Below are 19,087 nucleotides of genomic sequence, written 5' to 3'. Positions count from 1 at the left end.
ATAAAAAAAAACATTATCAAAAATTTCGTCAACTGATCATTAATCAAGAATAACTTTTGCCATTTCTGATGTTCCCAGGGCATAATGAATCGATTTATTTTTAAAATATCGCTGATTTGTTACTAGCCAGACCCAAAAGACAAAAATTTTTTTAGTTGGAAGTACATAAAATTGCAATTTTTAACAAATGAGACGTAATTTTGTAAAAAAAAATTATAGTTCCTTGCTGTTTTTGCAACCAATATCCATTTGTTTCTAACATTTGAGGAATGTCCCAACAAGCACACAAATACAAACCCCAACAGTAAAAAATTTACTCGTAAAAAATTTAACCGTCTTTGGGAACTGATTTTAACTCAAAGTTCATCACCGCTTATTTCCGTCGTCTTTGTTATTTTCTCTAAAAAAGTTTCTAAAACGATTGTATCCGTTTACACTAAATTTTGAATTGAAATGTTTTAAATTTTTTCAAAAAAATTTCATTTTTAACGTTTAATGGGCATAATGAAAAAAAAAATTTTGAAATCTCACTAAAATGTCACCAGTAAGATTTTAACAAAATTGTGTCTATTTTATTCTCTATCAGAGGAGAAGGTCCACACCCTCCCTCACATCTTATAAAAAATCTAAAAAACAAAAATTCTTCGCACTCAAGTGGTTTTCAACCCCCCGGCCACCTGTGCCACCATCAGCTTTGCCTCCACAACCGGTTGAAATTTGAAGTTTTCTAAAGGCTTTCCAATATTAGTTAAAAAATATTTTCTGGGACTAATTTTGTAGTTTTCACTGCCGTTAAGTTAGCGTGAAAAAGGTGGATGCAAAATTTTTGCTCTAAAAAGATTTTTGAATGACCGTTGACTACTTCAGTCGAATTTTTGCATGAGATCTAAAAGATTTACGCCGGCACTTTAGATTTTCCTAAACGTTTCTCTATAATATCAAATTTTTATTCTCAAAATTTTTTATATCAATTTTTTTCAAGAGAAAGCCCTGTCACCTTTAGCTCCACCTCTAACCTCTCGCCCCAAACATTATAAACGTTTCATTGTATGATTCGGCGCATTGTTATAAATCGAAGTCTAAAAGCGCCAGAATTCTCTCATCCGGTTTCATCAACGAATCTCCGCTCACACTGCGACCTGCACTGTTGAGAGCATCATTGAATGACTTTAGACACTCTTCTGGATCCATTATCCTCGCTTTGACCATGTCTCCATGTATCTCAATCTTGTATCTGCGCATCTCTAGATCTCTCACCTGACGCAGGAAAATTAAGCGCACAATTATGGGTATTTCCTTTTATAGCCCCCCCCCCACAGCTTAGTGGTCAGATAACCTATAGCCCCCCCCCCCCTCCCCGCCAATCATGGTAAATATACCATAATGGGGGTGCTATTATTCATTTGAGGAGGGGGCATAATGGGAAAGACCCAAAATTATTCTAGTTTCGGACGTTGTAAAGCATTCTTACTTAATTTTTAGCTCTATCTTGAAGGTTTTAGTTTCTTTCTGCAATATTAATTGATTTTACTCAATATAAAAAATAGCTTTACCTGGTAAAAGGGGTTCAATCCATTGACACTCGCGAGCTCAACTCTCACTCCCTCTGGCATTAGTTGAAAAATTCTTCGAATGTCTCTAGATGCATTAAACCGTGCCTCTAGTGTCGCTGGCTCTCTAATACTTGAACCATCTCCGAACTCTTCTGGAAAGTTGTCAACACAATTTGTATGCTGGGTGATATATGCGTTCCGATCAATCTGGCATCTCGACATTTTGAGAGTTGTGATCAGCACAAATACGGCGCAGGCAATGTTTTGAAATCTCATGTTTCGATCGGTAATCGTTATATAGAATTGACTAAATTTTGGGATCTATTATGCCTCCCCCTCCTCCCCCAGTGTTTTGCTGCCCCCAATTACAAATTGTGATGTTAAATGGCACGTCACTGCTTAAAAAATTAGTACGTGGACCTCAGGGGGGGGGGGGGGGGGGTAAAGGTTATATGCCCACTAGCATGGGGTTCGAAACAGAATAGATCCGAACTTGGGATCAGTATTAATCGAAAGTGCAAAACTCCAGCTAACTACTGCTTTTGAGCAATGTTTTCATAAGGATCATTTTTCATCTGATCAATATTAACGTCTGGTTGCGGGCAAAAATCAAAGAACCGGAAATGGAGACATAACTGGTCGGGGGGAAATCCAGGTCAATATCAAAACCACTGAGCTTGTTGTTTCTTGAAGCAGCCTCAGTTAACCATATGGAATTTTTGAGGATCAAATGCTTGAGCAGTTGTAAGCACTGCGATAAACTGTACGACAAACAATTTTTCCAAGGCAAACTCTCTCGTGTTTTAGATGAATCAATGTAATTTAGCGCTGACACCGAAATTTAAAAAAGTCAATGCTTTTCGCTAACCCAAGCCCAGCCGCGAACAAAGGCCTCTCTTTGGCGACCTCTAGTCTAGACCTCAAGTTATGAAGAGAATCAAAATGTCTCGAAAAGGATCAATATTGACTAAAATTGCATGGTCGAGGTTTCTAGATAAAGTCAAGCAAAAAAGAAGTCTTCTCGCGGGTCGAGCGAATTTCTTTTCAGAGTTGTAGTTTTTTCAGGAAGATTTTTGTTTTTAGGGTTTTTCTTGCTTTTGTTTCTGGTGGGCTGCATGTTACTGTTTTGATCCCATTATTCACTATATTAACAAGGATTCTTCAGTCAATTCATTTCCAAAATCATTGTCATATGGACTGGATATTTGTTCTGAAAATATTCATTACTGTTCTTAGTTCTAATCCTATTATCTTCAATTTAAAGGGCAGTTAATTAGTTGAATTTCTCTAATTTTCATTTCATTAATCATCAGTGTTTGCCAATTGAACTACCCAGTATATAATATTCAACTTTTTGGTCGAACAATGACTCAACTTGATATTTTGGCTGAGAAAAATTCCGGAGAGAACCTTGTAGATCAAGTAAAAGAAGAGCGTTAAAAAAGTCGCAAATATGGCAAGAGTTCTTTAGGACAGAGAAAATTGTTTCATGGTCAATTTGTGTCCAAACTATGATCATATTTGTATCTTCTGTGTCTCATTACACAAATTTAATTTGTTGTTATTCATTGGTATTAAAATATTCCAAATTATAAAATAAACTGAGCAGAATTTTCATGTATGAATTAAGACAACTTGTGGTGGCTGGACTTTTGGTGCAGAATCGTCAACCACCATCTCTAACCCCAGATTTTAGGAGGCAACTTCAAGTATTCGTTTGCAATAATTTTTGACCACTTAACTGAACCATTATCAGCCCTGAGAGTAACAACATAGGTAACCTCCTTATTCAGGCCATTTATCATGGGTATACAATTGATAAATTAACAGATTCCTGAAGACATTAAGTTCTCCGTTGAGGAATTAATGTAATTTTTATTGACAATATTAGTGTGAACAAAAACGGAGAACTCTTATCAAAATAAAAAGTAACACCCACGAAAACAAAAATTGTTCTTCAAAAAAAAAACGAAAATGAAAGATGGCCGGTCAATTAGAACGGTGAAAATAAATGGGTAGCAAATATCGTGATAACTTATGCCAATTGAAACTTAGGTAACTGTTAACTAAGACATTGCTCGTCCTAATGGTTTTACTATTGCAAAGATAATTTAAAAGACTGGTTTTGCTAGAGAGTTAAACAAGTTGTGACATTTAAATTGAATTCATTCAGGTCTTGTGAGATAATTGAGATGAAAACACTAATTGTGCCTTCTAAAGTACTCTAAACGTAGAAAACTGATCTGACTAAAATTGAACGAAACGTTGTCAGCAAAAAAGCATAGACAAAAAATAATATTGTAAGAAAATGTTCAATTGCTCGTAGAAGACAACCTTGTCGAAATTCATTCATCAGCCAATCCCTTGGATTACTCGATCTGTGAATGAAAAATTCAAGCAATAAAAATAGCTGGACTGTTTTGTAAAATCAGCAATAATTTAATTGGTAAGTCCAAAAAACATTCAAAAACAAGTGTGCGTGGTTGGCTTTTAACTGTTATTATAATATTTCAGAAAAATTCAAAGGTAACATTTCAAGAAGCTACATCATAATGTTATATAAGATGCGCCACGTTTGCTAAAACCTACAGCAAAAAATTTGTGGGTAAATAAGGTTTTATCATATCAATGGCTGCATATGTGTATCTCAAAATTATAGACTGATATTCATTGCAAACCCCAAGCGTACCTGCAATAGTTGTACAATTGTACACAACATGTGATATCATCACTGTTACTAGAGGTTGGATAACATGCGGGGATCCAAAAGCTGAACATTGTGTCTTAAAAATTCTTTTTTTTCAGGAGAGGCGAAGATTTCTGATGAAGATCAGTATGATGAGTGGAAAGAACCAAATATAACCAAAAATTGGACACCAACAATTGCAATAGTTGGACAGTAAAAAAAGTTAGTTCTTTCTCATTATAACCCAATCCTTTTCAATCGTTGTTGCTTGGTGGTCTGGCTAGAGCCTTAAGTGTTGTCAGGCTAGAGCCTGACAACTTAAGCCTATGGTCAGGCTAGAACCAAAATTGGGGATCTTTGTTTCCATGGGGCCTATTGTGGAAAAATTCCTCATTTTGTGGCATGTTGAAAAAATGACAGTAAATTTTATATCCCATCAGATGAGTTTTTCAACAGGGTTTTACTCTGCTAAAGTTCTGATATATTACAAGGACAAGTTTTTTTCTCCCATTTTTCCCACTTTTTGTTAATCAGTAGTTGCTCTGGAGACAAGCTACTTCTTTTGAGTCAAAAGGGGTTGGCTGGAAACACGCTGCGCTGTGCTGTCCACCTACTCGGGTTGTAATTTAAGTTAGGGTTATTCGAAAACTCATTCTCTCGTAAAAAAGATTTTAATAGGTAGAGATAGAATGAATCATTGTAACCGAATCAATCGCTCGGCCTCTCAATCAATACCACTCAAATATGTCACTCTTGCGACTGCCTATCATCCCCGTACCTTCAAACTTCACCTTGGATAGATCATTGTTTAACTGTCAATTTTCAACTGTCTGAATTCGGTTGGTTCTACTCCTGGGTCGAGGTTTTGAAGTTGCGTTGAGGGGCCATGAAAAAAAAATATTTTTCACTGCAAAGCGCCGAATCACTTCACCGAATGCAGTGATTTTTAGTAAGACATGGTTATTTTAGCGATGGAAGTTTTATTTTCACTGGTTTCTCCGCATACAGAGCTAAAAAACCATTCACTGCAATGTTTACACTTTTTGTTCCGACCCCACTTGTGTGGGGAGGAACTATATACTCAAATGGGTTTTTTTTGTTCAGTCAATTTTGGCCGATCGATATATTCATCAGAAATGTGAGTGGTATCATTAAAAAGCTCATCCTGCCTAGAATTTGAAATTAATAAGAATTTTTCGAATTTCGTATTTTACGAGGATTTATCGAGGATTTAAGTTTTGTGTGAACACGTGATATTTGATATGATTTCGTTCACTTTTAGTGCAATTTTTCTCCAAATTATGATCTTTTCTTCGAAAATTTATCATTCAAAATTACATTTCATTCCACAAAAAGGATCAATTTCAAATTCCTAATACAGCAAAAGTGATAAAAAGACTAGTTCTGGTCTCAAAGGGATGTTTACTATAAAAAAAAAATTCGAAATCCTTTTGAGAGCTGTTTTTTTATAGAAAACTTCATTTTTTTGGGTCACCTAGAGACTGGTCACCATTTTTGGTAAATGATAAACCTGATTTAAAGTAAAATGACGCCTAAAGAACAAAATACACGTTTTCAGGGAATCACACATAATTTTTATGGCTTCGATTCTGAGCTTTTGTAATTTTTTATGAAATTTTGATTTTCTTTTTGAGGTTTTACTGAAATTCTGGAGCCCTATGGCATAAAATCGTTGACTAAAAAGCAAAATTATTTAAATAATATTGCAATTTTAATGAGCTTTATTGAAACTACTCCGTGCTTTGATTGGACAGCAAATGGCTGCTAAGACTCTATATATAATTTTTCGAAAATTTTTTTAAACCTTAACCCATCATAAACTGCAAATCATATTTGTAAACTGTAAGTCAGCCTCAGTACTGACAGGGTCCCCTTCCCTTCTGCTGCAACCAAAAGTAATCTGTGCAGCGGTTTTATCTTCTAACTATTGTTTCTACGACTTCGATGCCACAAGATTTCAAAAACAATTTTAAAATTTTTGGATATTTTCGTATTTTTGAATCCTTCTGAAAATTTATCACATTATCCTAATTTGGATAGCTCCCGTTTGTTTGGGGAAGACGTTCAATAGACCATAGATAAAGTTTTAGAGAAAAGTTTGTGGTTTAAACGGCTTCGACACTTTCTTCTCGCAATTTTTCTACTGATTTTCTTGTTTTTGCCTGTATTTGTTGTCGTTTTAATAGTCATAAGACTTATTGTGATATCTTATTGGTTACCCATGCATGACAATTATCTTTGTTTTGCTATTGAGTCAAGACTGAGCGTATTTATTGACTTTTTGTTGAAAACTTTTGAACTTATTTTCTGTTAGGACTTTAAAAAAAAATTTCAAAAAAATTTTTTGAACATTAACCAGTTTTAAACTTATATTTTTCGAATTGTGAGAAATTCTCAGTATTAACCAGAAACCTATTCTTTCATCCTACGGCGAATTAAATTTTTTTGCTAACCATTTTTTTCTTACTTCTGGTTTTATGGCTTCGAGGCCATAAGATTTTAAAAAAAAATTTCGATGTTTGTGTATTTTTGGTTCCTGTTGAAATCTTATCACAAAATCCTAATATCGATAGCTCAATTTGTTTTTGAGAAGACGCTATATGGAGCATATATAAATTTTTCAGATAAAAGGATTTGGTTTAAATGGCTGCGACGCTTTCTTCTTGCACTTTTCTAAGGATTTATTGAATTTTGCCTGTATTTGTTGTTATTTTCTTAGTTAATGACTTATTGTAATGTCCTATCGTACAGATGTTTTGTCAATGGTCAAGATTTTTGTCGTCCCATGGAGGCATAACTCTAAAGCTCCCATCGAGCGCTTTTATTGCCTTCAGCTGAAACCAATTGCGTTTAATGGCGTTGATACTACCGGTTTTCTCAGAAGTTTCGTGGTTTTAATGTATTTGTTCAAATTCATTGATATTCTAAAGTCTTATTGAAAAAAAATCTCATGCTGTTAAAAAATTTTTGGATGACAGAAAAGTCATTACCGAAAAGTTTTTTTAATGGCTTCGACACATTTCTCGGTCAATTTTTTTTTTGAATTAGCGGTTTTTGCCTAGTTTTTTAAATCTTTTGGTATGCGCAGAATACTGACCGGTCTCAAAAGCTTGTAACTGAGTTTTCAAGGATTGATTTTACCCAAGGCAGTCATTTTATAGCGAATAGTCTCAAAGTTTATGATATCATAATTTTTCAATGATTTTTTAAACTTTTCAGTTTTTGTTGTTTTTTTTCGTCAACCTGTAGCTCATTTTCATCATTGAGAGGTCCCATTCCATTTCCTGTACTCCAAATTTCATAAATCCAGTGATATCATGTCGTAACTGATGTTTTGTTTAAGGACAATATGCGTTTAAATAAAAGTTTTAGTGGTGTACTTGTGTTTCTTTTTCTCTTCTTTTAGCACATTCGCGTAATAACAGATCCCAATGTTTTTCAAATGTGGCCCAAATGCACTTATTAAGTCTTTCAGTATAATTTTAGTTCCTTTAATATTATTGAAAATGGAGGGAAGAATAGATAGTATTCAGATAATAGCTAATGATTCTAATGGCTTCAATAATTTGCAATTTCGCAAATTGTTTAATTTTTTGAGTTCTTTCTGCTTCTGTAGTGTGTTTCTGTGGCTCAATTTTACCAACCACAGTTCGTATTGTTTTCATGATAAATGTTTAGTAATTTTAATACGAATTATTTCGTTAAAAGCTAATGATTTTTAAGAGTTTAGAAATTATTTGGTTTAAAAAAAGTTGATTAATTGTTCAATTTCGCCTTATTATTTCCTTTTGTCGAATTTCTACCTAGTCTCATTAGGAAAAATTGACATCTGCTGTATAATGTGGACAAAGTAAACTTGTGCAGTTAAGGTTTTATACGATTGCATTTTGGCGTTGTTACTAGGTGCGCTCCAATTTTGATACTTAGTTTTTGACGTGAAATCATTGTTTTTGCTTCTTTTGTTGGTTGCTTTTTTCTCGTAGTTTTTTCAATGACAGATCTTGTCAGCGCTGTAATGAGGCATGGCATTACGTAATTCAGTAAGTAGTTAGATTTTTAAACGTTTTTTTAAACTCAAACATCTATTTTTATTATCTCTTCATTTGGTTGACAATTAAGTCAAAAGTGTAGATGAGCTCGAGTCGCAACATCATGTGCGAACGCATATTAACGAGCATCCTTATTAAAAATTTTATCTTTAAGATAATCAAAATTCAATGTTGTCCAAATATTATGAACCAAACAGAGCTGGTTCGATAAACCATTGAAAAATTTGGAAATAGCAGAGACACCAGCAGCGAATTTGGCAAAAAAGGAACTAAATATTGCCAAACTCAATGCAAATTGGTTCAACAAAAACGTCATCAGTCAACCGTTATCGTACTTTTTAAGGAGTCATAGCTACTTCGAATGCAAACGAAACTGCTAAATATAAACCAAACAAACGGACTCTAGTTGCGCGCACTGATATTGTCGCTAAAATGAGCTCTCATAATAAATGATCCTCATTCAACTCGCTGAAGTTTTTTGTACCCCTTTTTTGTCTGTTTTTTACTTTGATAAGGTAGTTCTGCAGTTTGTCCCAGCTATGCACAGAAAGCAATAATTCAAACATGCACGTGCACATTAAAGAAAAGCGAAAGTCTGCAGTGCCAGAAGCCAAAATGCCAGAAGTCGACTTTCATTGACCTTTGTCATTTTAGAACGTGCAATTTGCGTGTTTTATACATAATTACGTAATTTCGGAGAAATCACTTCAAAATTCTACCTCATCTCGAGCTGCTACACGGTTCTCGATGAACGCCAAAAGTTCCCAGTGATTTCGAGCGTCAGGTAACCTCTACTTAAAACGCGGTGCTTAACCACCGAATTAGCAAATTCACGCAAAAAGTGGCACAAAGCGATCACTTCGATGATCATTCTGCATCATATGATCACTTGTTTTTTACCCATACTGTCAACAAGGTATATAATTATCGTGTTCCAGAAAAAAATTAGCTCTGAAGCAAAGCCAGACAGATAGACTGGGGAGCTGATCACGAGAGTTGATTGCTACAAGCTCGGCTTACTGGTGTTGCATAATAGTTTTTGCCACAAATTGAATGCCTCTCCATGATTGCATAAAAACAGATCACAAGTATTTGCTTGGAAAATTTGTCCAATAATTAGCAGCTACCCAAATTCATCATGACAGGGACTTAAAAATACCTCGTTGTGCTCCAGAAAAAATTGGACAGAAAAAAACAGTGATCTCCATAAACCAAGAGAATGACTCAGCAAGAAAAATCAAACTTGCTTTAAATTGGTGCAAGAAGTAAATGCTGAGCAAAAATGTTCATCTTAACAAAATCAAGAGATAATACCTGCCAACTCTCGAAGCAAAATTCAAACCCTTCAACGACACCTAATAGATAAACACCGATTTCCGCCAGCATCTAAGAAAAATTCTTGATTCAAAGGTGGCTAAATTCATTCAAGTGAAATTAACTATTAATATGCGCATTAAAATAACGCAAAAATATCCTAGAAGAAAAACGGAGCGTGCTTGGCAATCATCAGCTTAGCAATCTTCGTGGATGATATAATACGAAAAAACTGAAATTTTGCCAATGATCACTCTGGAATTGAGCAAACTCAGTGTGAATTGACATGTGAGTTTAAAAGTTTGAACCTCAATCTCTACAAAAAATGGGTTATTGACAAAGTTTTCTACTTTTGATGAGCCTTATTCCAATAATATCACTGATATTTTCATGTCAGTTACACCAAAACGGAATAAAACAACAAAATGAGGTCCTAGCTCCTTACCAAAAAAATGGTTCCAACAATAACCCTGGCCTAGCTATTAGTGTGATTAGTTTTAGTTGTCTTGAAGCAAGGAAAGGGCGTTGAGCAATTGTTTCGATTTTCATAGAGCACTGGAAATTTTTTATTCTGTAATTTGATCAAAAATGTTTTAGTTCAGTCTAATAAACGAAAAATTATTATGATGTTGGGCATACAATAGGGAATCGTCTTGATCAAACACTGGTCTAAGAAAGAACACAAAAAAAAGATTTTTAATCAATCACTACTGAAAGGTAGCCAGTTTCAGGTAAAGCAGGTTTGCGAGAATGATGAGAACTGTTTGAGTTTTTTTAGCTACCAATATGAGGAATAACTAATGATTTAATTCTGACATGTGGTCACTTGGAAAAAAACCTGTTGAGATTTTAATTGAAAAAAACTTGATTAGTTCATCTAATTAGTTAATTGTTAGAATTGATTTAATCTGAGTTATTTTAAATCTGTATTTTTTGAAAGTGGGTATTAGTTTGGCTAGTAGGCATCGTAAGCACCATAATCAAAAGAGATTTTTTTTACATAAGAGCAGAGATCAGCACTTTTAGGGGAAAAAAGGAAAACGAGCAACTTGAAGACTGAAAAAAAATGATTGAAGAAAAAATTGAAGACTGAAGAAAAACTTGCAGACTGATTTTCGGATATAGCTCAATAGAGCATGATGAACTGAATAATGATAGAAAACGACGAAAAAAATCTCAAGAAGTCATTTTTTGTCAAAATAAAAGCATAACAACTGTCGACTTCCACGGCTTTGGTTAACTTCTCTGTGTTAAAAAGATGACCTCTATGTTTTGTTGCCTTCTACGAAAATAATCAGAAGAAGCGTTGTCCAAAATGTCAGAGGCAACTATAAATCTGTTTCTGATTAGAGTTATACCCTCACCTCAAAAAGTGCTGAACTGCATTTTCTTACATCTCTTTGACAGAACTGGAATTCAATTTGTTTCAGTTGCAGATTATGTGCGATGACTGTTGAACAATAAACTCAACTCTCTTATGATTTTAATTCATAAAAGTCTCAGCAAGCATATGAATTCAAAGTATATGTAATTTTGGATATGTTTGCTCATCGTTTTTTTTTAAATTCATGTTGTCTTTATTGATTTTGAATTTCTGTCCCCAAGTCTGTTCAAGTTTGTTTTTATTGTCTATTCTGATTAATATTCTATTATAATGTGAGTTCTCAGAAACTTTCGTCCAGACAATCGTTGTTATCCATTCTCTTTGCTCTTGCCATTGTTTGATCTTGAATTAAGACTTTGAATCTGTGTCGCTTGAGGTCGCTAACCTGAAAACACAAACCACTGAAACAGATTAAATTTAATATATCGGTGGCACTGTAACAATTTTCTGATAGAATTTTAATTGAACCTGGCAGCAAAAATTGTCTAGTTACCATAGGTTGATTTTTCAGTTGCATTTTTAAATGAATATTGAAATAGAAGATAGGTCACGTGACAAATGAATTCACTGCAGAATCAAAATCAGAAAACGGATCCAACACCTAGAAATTTATATAGAAACCAAACGGAAAAAAACACGAGTTTTTAGTTATTCATTCTCGAAATCAGAGCTTACAAGATCTGAATCAAAAGAGCAAACGAGGTTCAAAGCAAGAAATATATTCTCGTCAACAAGCTGCTTCCCGTATGAATAATCAGAATTCAGCAAAAAAAAGATATTTTGCAGATTATTGAATCACATAAAACATTAAACTTAACTGATAACAGTAATTTGAGCTACAAATTTACAGCAAAAAACTTGTTTTCTTTTTGTTTTTGAGAGGGTTAATTCGTTTAATTAAAGAAATGTTAGGGAATAATTGCGTCGACTTCTCATGATAACTTTTTTAAACATAAAAACCGCGCTAACATCTAGGCAAGATAACGTTTTTGCGCTTATTCTGCAAATAGCGATTATGAACAATACAATTGTATAAAATTTTTATATCAGGAAAAAATAGTTATCTATACGGTCATTTTTAATTCGATGGGTATTGATGTAGCATATTGTTTTTAACTTGCAGAGTTTGAATCGCAGATAAAGCAAACCTTGTAGCAGAGAGTTAAGCTGGACATACTATTTTTGCATATTTTCCCATTTTTCATTTTGTATACTATTTTTCTTACCTAAGTCAAAAAGCAAGACTTTTAATGTTGATAAAGTAAACATTTATGATGTGAGCAACCTGGAGCATGAAAAACCAATTTTGAAACGCGGTGTCTGCTGTGTTAGGTTATAGAATTATTCTTACATAATTTAGTTCACATATTAATTTTAAATACCAATTAATCACGTAACCTAAACGCGCGGCCGTGCTTATGAACTGCTTTTTTCAACCACTAATAAACAAATAGAGGAAGAGTTATTGATACTGTCCTGTTATTTTAAAAAAAGTTTAAAACTTCAAACTACTAATTCAAGACCTTGGCAGTGAAAAAGACTTCACAAAGCTGAAATTTTTATTAGCAACATTGACATTTTTCCGTTAATTTTATACTTCGTTGATATCTTGATATCATTATTGTGGAAATTTACGACAAGACATTTATCTCAATATCCCAAAAATTTGACTCGTAAAAACAGTTATTTGCAGCGAGAGTAAACTTCCTGTTCTTCATTGCATTCAACTATGAACAATTGAAATTTTCTATAACAGACTATGACCCTTTTATGAAAAAAGTTTCTATTTCAAGTCACAACTTACTAAATTTTCAGTTTTCTATTGAAAAATATTGTCTGCAAGTTAAATCTTTGAACAAACGATGCCAGATTTTGCTCTAAAAAGATATTTATACCTCCAATGAAGAAACTGGAAAAAGCATTACAAATAGTGCATTGCACTTAATATCCCGAAATCGTGGCACGTTACGTAGTTTTTTCAATTGCCAATATTTTTATCTCAAAGTTTTTGAAAAGTTGGTGTTGACTGGGGAATCAGCTTGTAAGTGTTACCGAAGTCTTGACCAAGATTTGTAAAACTGGTAAGATTTGTGTTCTGATATTTCAAGCACTGAAAAAAATAATAGAATTGCTTTTAGAATTGATCAGTATGGAAGTATTGATGTAGGCTTGTAGATCAGTACGCTTGAGCGTATAGATGCCACTATAGATCACGCCATTACTGAATGTTGTCATGTTGTCATAATTAAATTAAGCCATTTTGGTAAGTAAAATTCGATATTCTTAGATGTATTTTTCATTCTTTTTATTCTCAAATGTTATTTTCGGGTAAATTCCTCGACCCGGGCAGTAGTTAGTGGAAGGGGCGCAAAAATAAAAGCGTTGGGCAATTTTTGGAACGCTCTTGCATGTATTAAGATTATAAAACGGAGTTCTCCATCTAATCCGGGTAATTATGTCTGTTTTATGCCTACCTTACTTACTAATTCTAATAAATTCTCCTATTATTCATGCAACTTTGTACCAAACAAGGGTTATTGCCATTATCTACCAAGTAATGTTAGTAACTCTCTGATTGTATATTTTTTAACTAAAAGTATGAGATCATTACAGAGAGTTAGTACAATAATCTACCTGGTAGAGAACCCGTTGATTATCTGTGTTTACAGACATAAGCTCGATTCTCACTCCTTCGGGAACCAGTGGAAAAGCAGTCCGAATAGCCTTGGAAGCTTCAAAACGTTCTTTCAGTGTTCCCAGTTCTACTGGTTTTCCGAAACCGTCTCCAAGTTGATTCCCGAAACCATCCTTGCAATCCTCAAACTTCTTAATGTATTCTTCAGGTTTCATCGGGCTGTTACCCAGAACTGTGTTAATTAGCACAGTAAACACAACCAAACAATTACCTCTCATATTTTTCCAACTATCAAATTTAAATTAGCGCAGAAAAAAAATGAAATTTGAAAATTGGTCTAGGATTTTATAGTTCTGATTAGTTTCATGTCGGCCACAATTTTGTTCAGATTTGATACGGTAAAAAAAGACCTATAAGTGCGCCTGCTTATAAGAAAAATAATCAAAGTACCGGAAGCGTAATATGTATGTCAGTCGGGTTTCTGTACCGACATGAAAGGTTTGGAACCCCGATTTTTCCCGATGAAGTCCAGTTTTCCGATTGTTATGTGGTTCTGGAGGAATGAGCGGTTTCTCAAAGACGAAATGACCTTGGAATTCTGAAACCATTGAATTTTTTAAAAAAAATTGAAACTATCAAGAACCCCTTATCAATTTTATAATCACCTAACTGGATGCTAATCCAATCAAGCGTTGAAAACAGTGGCAACGTTTTGGTCAGTTTTATCCACCTGCTATGCCGATGTTGTTCACGCCCTCACTCCTTCCTGTGGTTATCGTCGGTAAACTTTTTGAAAGCCTTCGGTTACTGTCACTAATATCCACGATAGCTAACGTGTAAATGAGACCATATTGCAAGAAAGCCTAAAGTAAAACATGTTCTTTGGGGTGAACGCAAAGTATGCCGAAATGAAAGTCAGCCGACATTAAGGCAAGCCGAAAGTTATGTAATAGTTATGTAATCTATCAGAAATGATACATTGTTAACCGTTGCAATGAACACTGCCCATAGTATTATAATGAATAATGTATTCCAATGCACCAATGAAATAAATTTGATATCTAGTGCGTACGGTCCTCCGCGGACCGCTGTCCATGGCCACACCTCTGATCCGCTGTGGGATGTAATCCAGAAACCGCGTACCACGAAGCGCGCTAAGTGCGCCCACCGGTCCGCCAGGGGCAACTTAAAAAACGGATATCCCAAATTTTTTGGGCTTACTTGACCTCACTTCAAAATGCGGCTTGCTTGCCTCTCGGCTCGCGTGACCACCACCAGTTATGTATTTTTTGAGTATTCCAAAATGAAAATGATCAGAAAAACAAGAGATCGAAAAATTTGTCTCAGAACGCGTCAGAAGCTAAAAAATGCTAACAATACAGCGACCGCATCAATTTTAACTGGGTTTACGTTTAAACAAATCGAACTAAATTCATGCAAAAAAACCACATGAAATAATTTCAGAGTTTTGTCTGCTATATAATTAGTGGACTATATAAAGAGCTTTTTGATTCATCGAATTTTATCGAATTTTATGGAATTTTGAGGGATAAAGTTTTATGTTTTTGTTTTATAACATTGCAATTTAACTTCACCTCGTTCATTTTTTATTAGTGAATCCCTAGCAGCCGCAATAATTGAATACTCCAACTACAAGGTCGAAAAAAGTGCTCTTCAAGTAAAAGTAAAAGAAAAAAAACTGCTCATATAAATCTGAAAATGAGCGTTATGGAAATTAATAGATATGCTAATAGGTTTATAGTTTTGTTTTTAGCTACTAATTCTGTGATATACCTTTGTATGTTAATTTCCGTAATTATCGCAACTTAATACCTATGTCAAATGGAAGAAAATAACCGGGATTGTTTCAGATTGTTTTGCCACTTTGATTTCCGTCATGATAACATTGTAAGTATTTTTTGCCAACTATCAAAGTAACATGACAGCATATTGTTTATCGTTCGGCAGAAAATTTAATTATGCAGCCAGTTTTCGAAGAATTTAGTATACATGCTCGATTTTGTCGGGCTTTTCACGACCCATGTTTCAAGATTAGAATTGTATTAGTAGAATAGTGTGTAAACGAGTGACACTCAGCGATTTTAGTTCAAATTTGCCTGAAAATACATTTTTCCCTTTGATACAGTATCTAAATAAAGAAATGAAACAAGGAGGCTCGGTAATGTGCTTTGGCACAATAATTTCCGACCCCGCTCATCTACATTTTTCACTTAATTGTCTACCAAATGAGGAAGAGATAATAAAAATTAACATATCAACATATCGTTCAACAAACTACTAAAAGACTAAAACAAACTACTCAAGAGGACCTATGAGACCCGTGGCCACCATAATATGACTACCAGAAAAGACGCAATAAAAATAAAAAAGTTACAATTATTATTTAAGACCAAAACTCCTTGTCCATTTTTGGAAAACCACTTATAACCACTTAGCGATTTTAGTTCAAATTTGCCCAAAAAATACATTTTTCCCTTTGATACAGTATCTAAATAAAGAAATGAAACAAGGAGGCTCGGTAATGTGCGTTCCCACATTAATTTCCGACCCCGCTCATCTACATTTTTCACTTAATTGTCTACCAAATGAGGAAGAGATAATAAAAATTAACATATCAACATATCGTTCAACAGACTACTAAAAAACTAAAACAAACTACTCAAGAGGACCTATGAGACTCGTGGCTACCATAATATGACTACCAGAAAAGACGCAATAAAAATAAAATAGTTACAAATATTAATTAAGACCAAAACTCCTTGTCCATTTTTGGAAAACCACTAATAACCACTTAGCGATTTTAGTTCAAATTTGCCTAAAAATACATTTTTCCCTTTGATACAGTATCGAAATAAAGAAATGAAACAAGGAGGCTCGGTAATGTGCGTTCGCACATTAATTTTTGACCCCGCTCATCTACATTTTTCACTTAATTGTCTACCAAATGAGGAAGAGATAATAAAAATTAACATATCAACATATCGTTCAACAGACTACTAAAAAACTAAAACAAACTACTCAAGAGGACCTATGAGACTCGTGGCTACCATAATATGACTACCAGAAAAGACGCAATAAATATAAAATAGTTACAAATATTAATTAAGACCAAAACTCCTTGTCCATTTTTGGAAAACCACTAATAACCACTTAGCGGCTTTAGTTCAAATTTGCCTAAAAATACATTTTTCCCTTTGATACAGTATCGAAATAAAGAAATGAAACAAGGAGGCTCGGTAATGTGCGTTCGCACATTAATTTTTGACCCCGCTCATCTACATTTTTCACTTAATTGTCTACCAAATGAGGAAGAGATAATAAAAATTAACATATCAACATATCGTTCAACAAACTACTAAAAGACTAAAACAAACTACTCAAGAGGACCGATGAGACCCGTGGCTACCATAATATGACTACCAGAAAAAACGCAAAAAAAAATAGTTACAAATATTAATTAAGACCAAAACTCCTTGTCCATTTTTGGAAAACCACTAATAACCACTTAGCGATTTAAGTTCAAATTTGCCTAAAAATACATTTTTCCCTTTGATACAGTATCTAAATAAAGAAATGAAACAAGGAGGCTCGGTAATGTGCGTTCGCACATTAATTTCCGACCCCGCTCATCTACATTTTTCACTTAATTGTCTACCAAATGAGGAAGAGATAATAAAAATTAACATATCAACATATCGTTCAACAGACTACTAAAAAACTAAAACAAACTACTCAAGAGGACCTATGAGACTCGTGGCTCCCATAATATGACTACCAGAAAAGACGCAATAAAAATAAAATAGTTACAAATATTAATTAAGACCAAAACTCCTTGTCCATTTTTGGAAAACCACTAATAACCACTTAGCGGCTTTAGTTCAAATTTGCCTAAAAATACATTTTTCCCTTTGATACAGTATCTAAATAAAGAAATGAAACAAGGAGGCTCGGTAATGTGCGTTCGCACATTAATTTCCGACCCCGCTCATCTACATTTTTCACTTAATTGTCTACCAAATGAGGAAGAGATAATAAAAATTAACATATCAACATATCGTTCAACAAACTACTAAAAGACTAAAACAAACTACTCAAGAGGACCTATGAGACCCGTGGCTACCATAATATGACTACCAGAAAAAACGCAAAAAAAATAAAATAGTTACAAATATTAATTAAGACCAAAACTCCTTGTCCATTTTTGGAAAACCTCTAATAACCACTTAGCGATTTAAGTTCAAATTTGCCTAAAACTACATTTTTCCCTTTGATACAGTATCTAAATAAAGAAATGAAACAAGGAGGCTCGGTAATGTGCGTTCGCACATTAATTTCCGACCCCGCTCATCTACATTTTTCACTTAATTGTCTACCAAATGAGGAAGAGATAATAAAAATTAACATATCAACATATCGTTCAACAGACTACTAAAAAACTAAAACAAACTACTCAAGAGGACCTATGAGACTCGTGGCTACCATAATATGACTACCAGAAAAGACGCAATAAAAATAAAATAGTTACAAATATTATTTAAGACCAAAACTCCTTGTCCATTTTTGGAAAACCACTAATAACCACTTAGCGGCTTTAGTTCAAATTTGCCTAAAAATACACTTTTCCCTTTGATACAGTATCTAAATAAAGAAATGAAACAAGGAGGCTCGGTAATGTGCGTTCGCACATTAATTTCCGACCCCGCTCATCTACTTTTTTCACTTAATTGTCTACCAAATGAGGAAGAGATGATAAAAATTAACATATCAACATGTCCTTCAACAAAATACTAAAAGAATAAAACAAACTATTCAAGAGGACCTATGAGACCCGTGGCTACCATAATATGACTACCAGAAAAGACGCAATAAAAATAAAATAGTTACAAATATTAATTAAGACCAAAACTCCTTGTCCATTTTTGGAAAACCACTAATAACCACTTAGCGATTTAAGTTCAAATTTGCCTAAAAATACATTTTTCTCTTTGATACACTATCTAAATAAAGAAATGAAAAAAGGAGGCTCGGTAATGTGCGTTCGCACATTAATTTCCGACCCCGCTCATCTACATTTTTCACTTAATTGTCTACCAAATGAGGAAGAGATAATAGAAATTAACATATCAACATATCGTTCAACAAACTACTAGAAGACTAAAACAAACTACTCAAGAGGACCCATGAGACCCGTGGCTAACATAATATGACTACCAGAAAAGACGCAATAAAAATAAAATAGTTACAAATATTAATTAAGACCAAAACTCCTTGTCCATTTTTGGAAAACCACTAATAACCACTTAGCGACTTTAGTTCAAATTTGCCTAAAAACACATTTTTCCCTTTGATACAGAATCTAAATAAAGAAATGAAACAAGGAGGCTCGGTAATGTGCGTTCGCACATTAATTTCCGACCCCGCTCA

At 34.0% G+C, this 19,087-nt stretch overlaps 3 protein-coding genes across 3 annotated transcripts in view; 1 reads left to right on the top strand and 2 right to left on the bottom strand.

Moving 5' to 3' along the window:
* The window catches only part of LOC142339120 (uncharacterized), a 192,573-nt gene that overhangs the window by 43,960 nt on the left and 129,526 nt on the right, over positions 1-19,087 (top strand). The window contains exon 2 of the mRNA XM_075388860.1: positions 4,359-4,461. The gene's annotated coding sequence lies outside the window, so the exon portion shown is untranslated. The remainder of the gene's footprint in view (positions 1-4,358; positions 4,462-19,087) is intronic.
* LOC142339777 (uncharacterized) lies at positions 603-1,819 on the bottom strand. The gene is made up of 2 exons (XM_075390037.1): positions 1,554-1,819; positions 603-1,257 (listed from the first exon to the last, which is right to left on the bottom strand). Exons 1-2 carry the CDS (start codon positions 1,773-1,775, stop codon positions 1,066-1,068), a joined length of 414 nt encoding a protein of 137 aa, XP_075246152.1. The 5' UTR covers positions 1,776-1,819; the 3' UTR covers positions 603-1,065.
* On the bottom strand, positions 11,117-14,009 carry LOC142339776 (uncharacterized). Its single transcript, XM_075390036.1, has 2 exons — positions 13,642-14,009; positions 11,117-11,392 (listed from the first exon to the last, which is right to left on the bottom strand). The coding sequence occupies exons 1-2, from the start codon at positions 13,918-13,920 to the stop codon at positions 11,288-11,290; spliced, it is 384 nt and encodes a 127-aa protein (XP_075246151.1). The 5' UTR covers positions 13,921-14,009; the 3' UTR covers positions 11,117-11,287.

This window comes from Convolutriloba macropyga, chromosome 5 (genome assembly GCF_964194025.1).
Source record: "Convolutriloba macropyga chromosome 5, txConMacr16.3, whole genome shotgun sequence".
NCBI lineage: Eukaryota > Metazoa > Xenacoelomorpha > Acoela > Convolutidae > Convolutriloba > Convolutriloba macropyga.
This window is presented reverse-complemented; position numbering and strand designations above follow the sequence as displayed.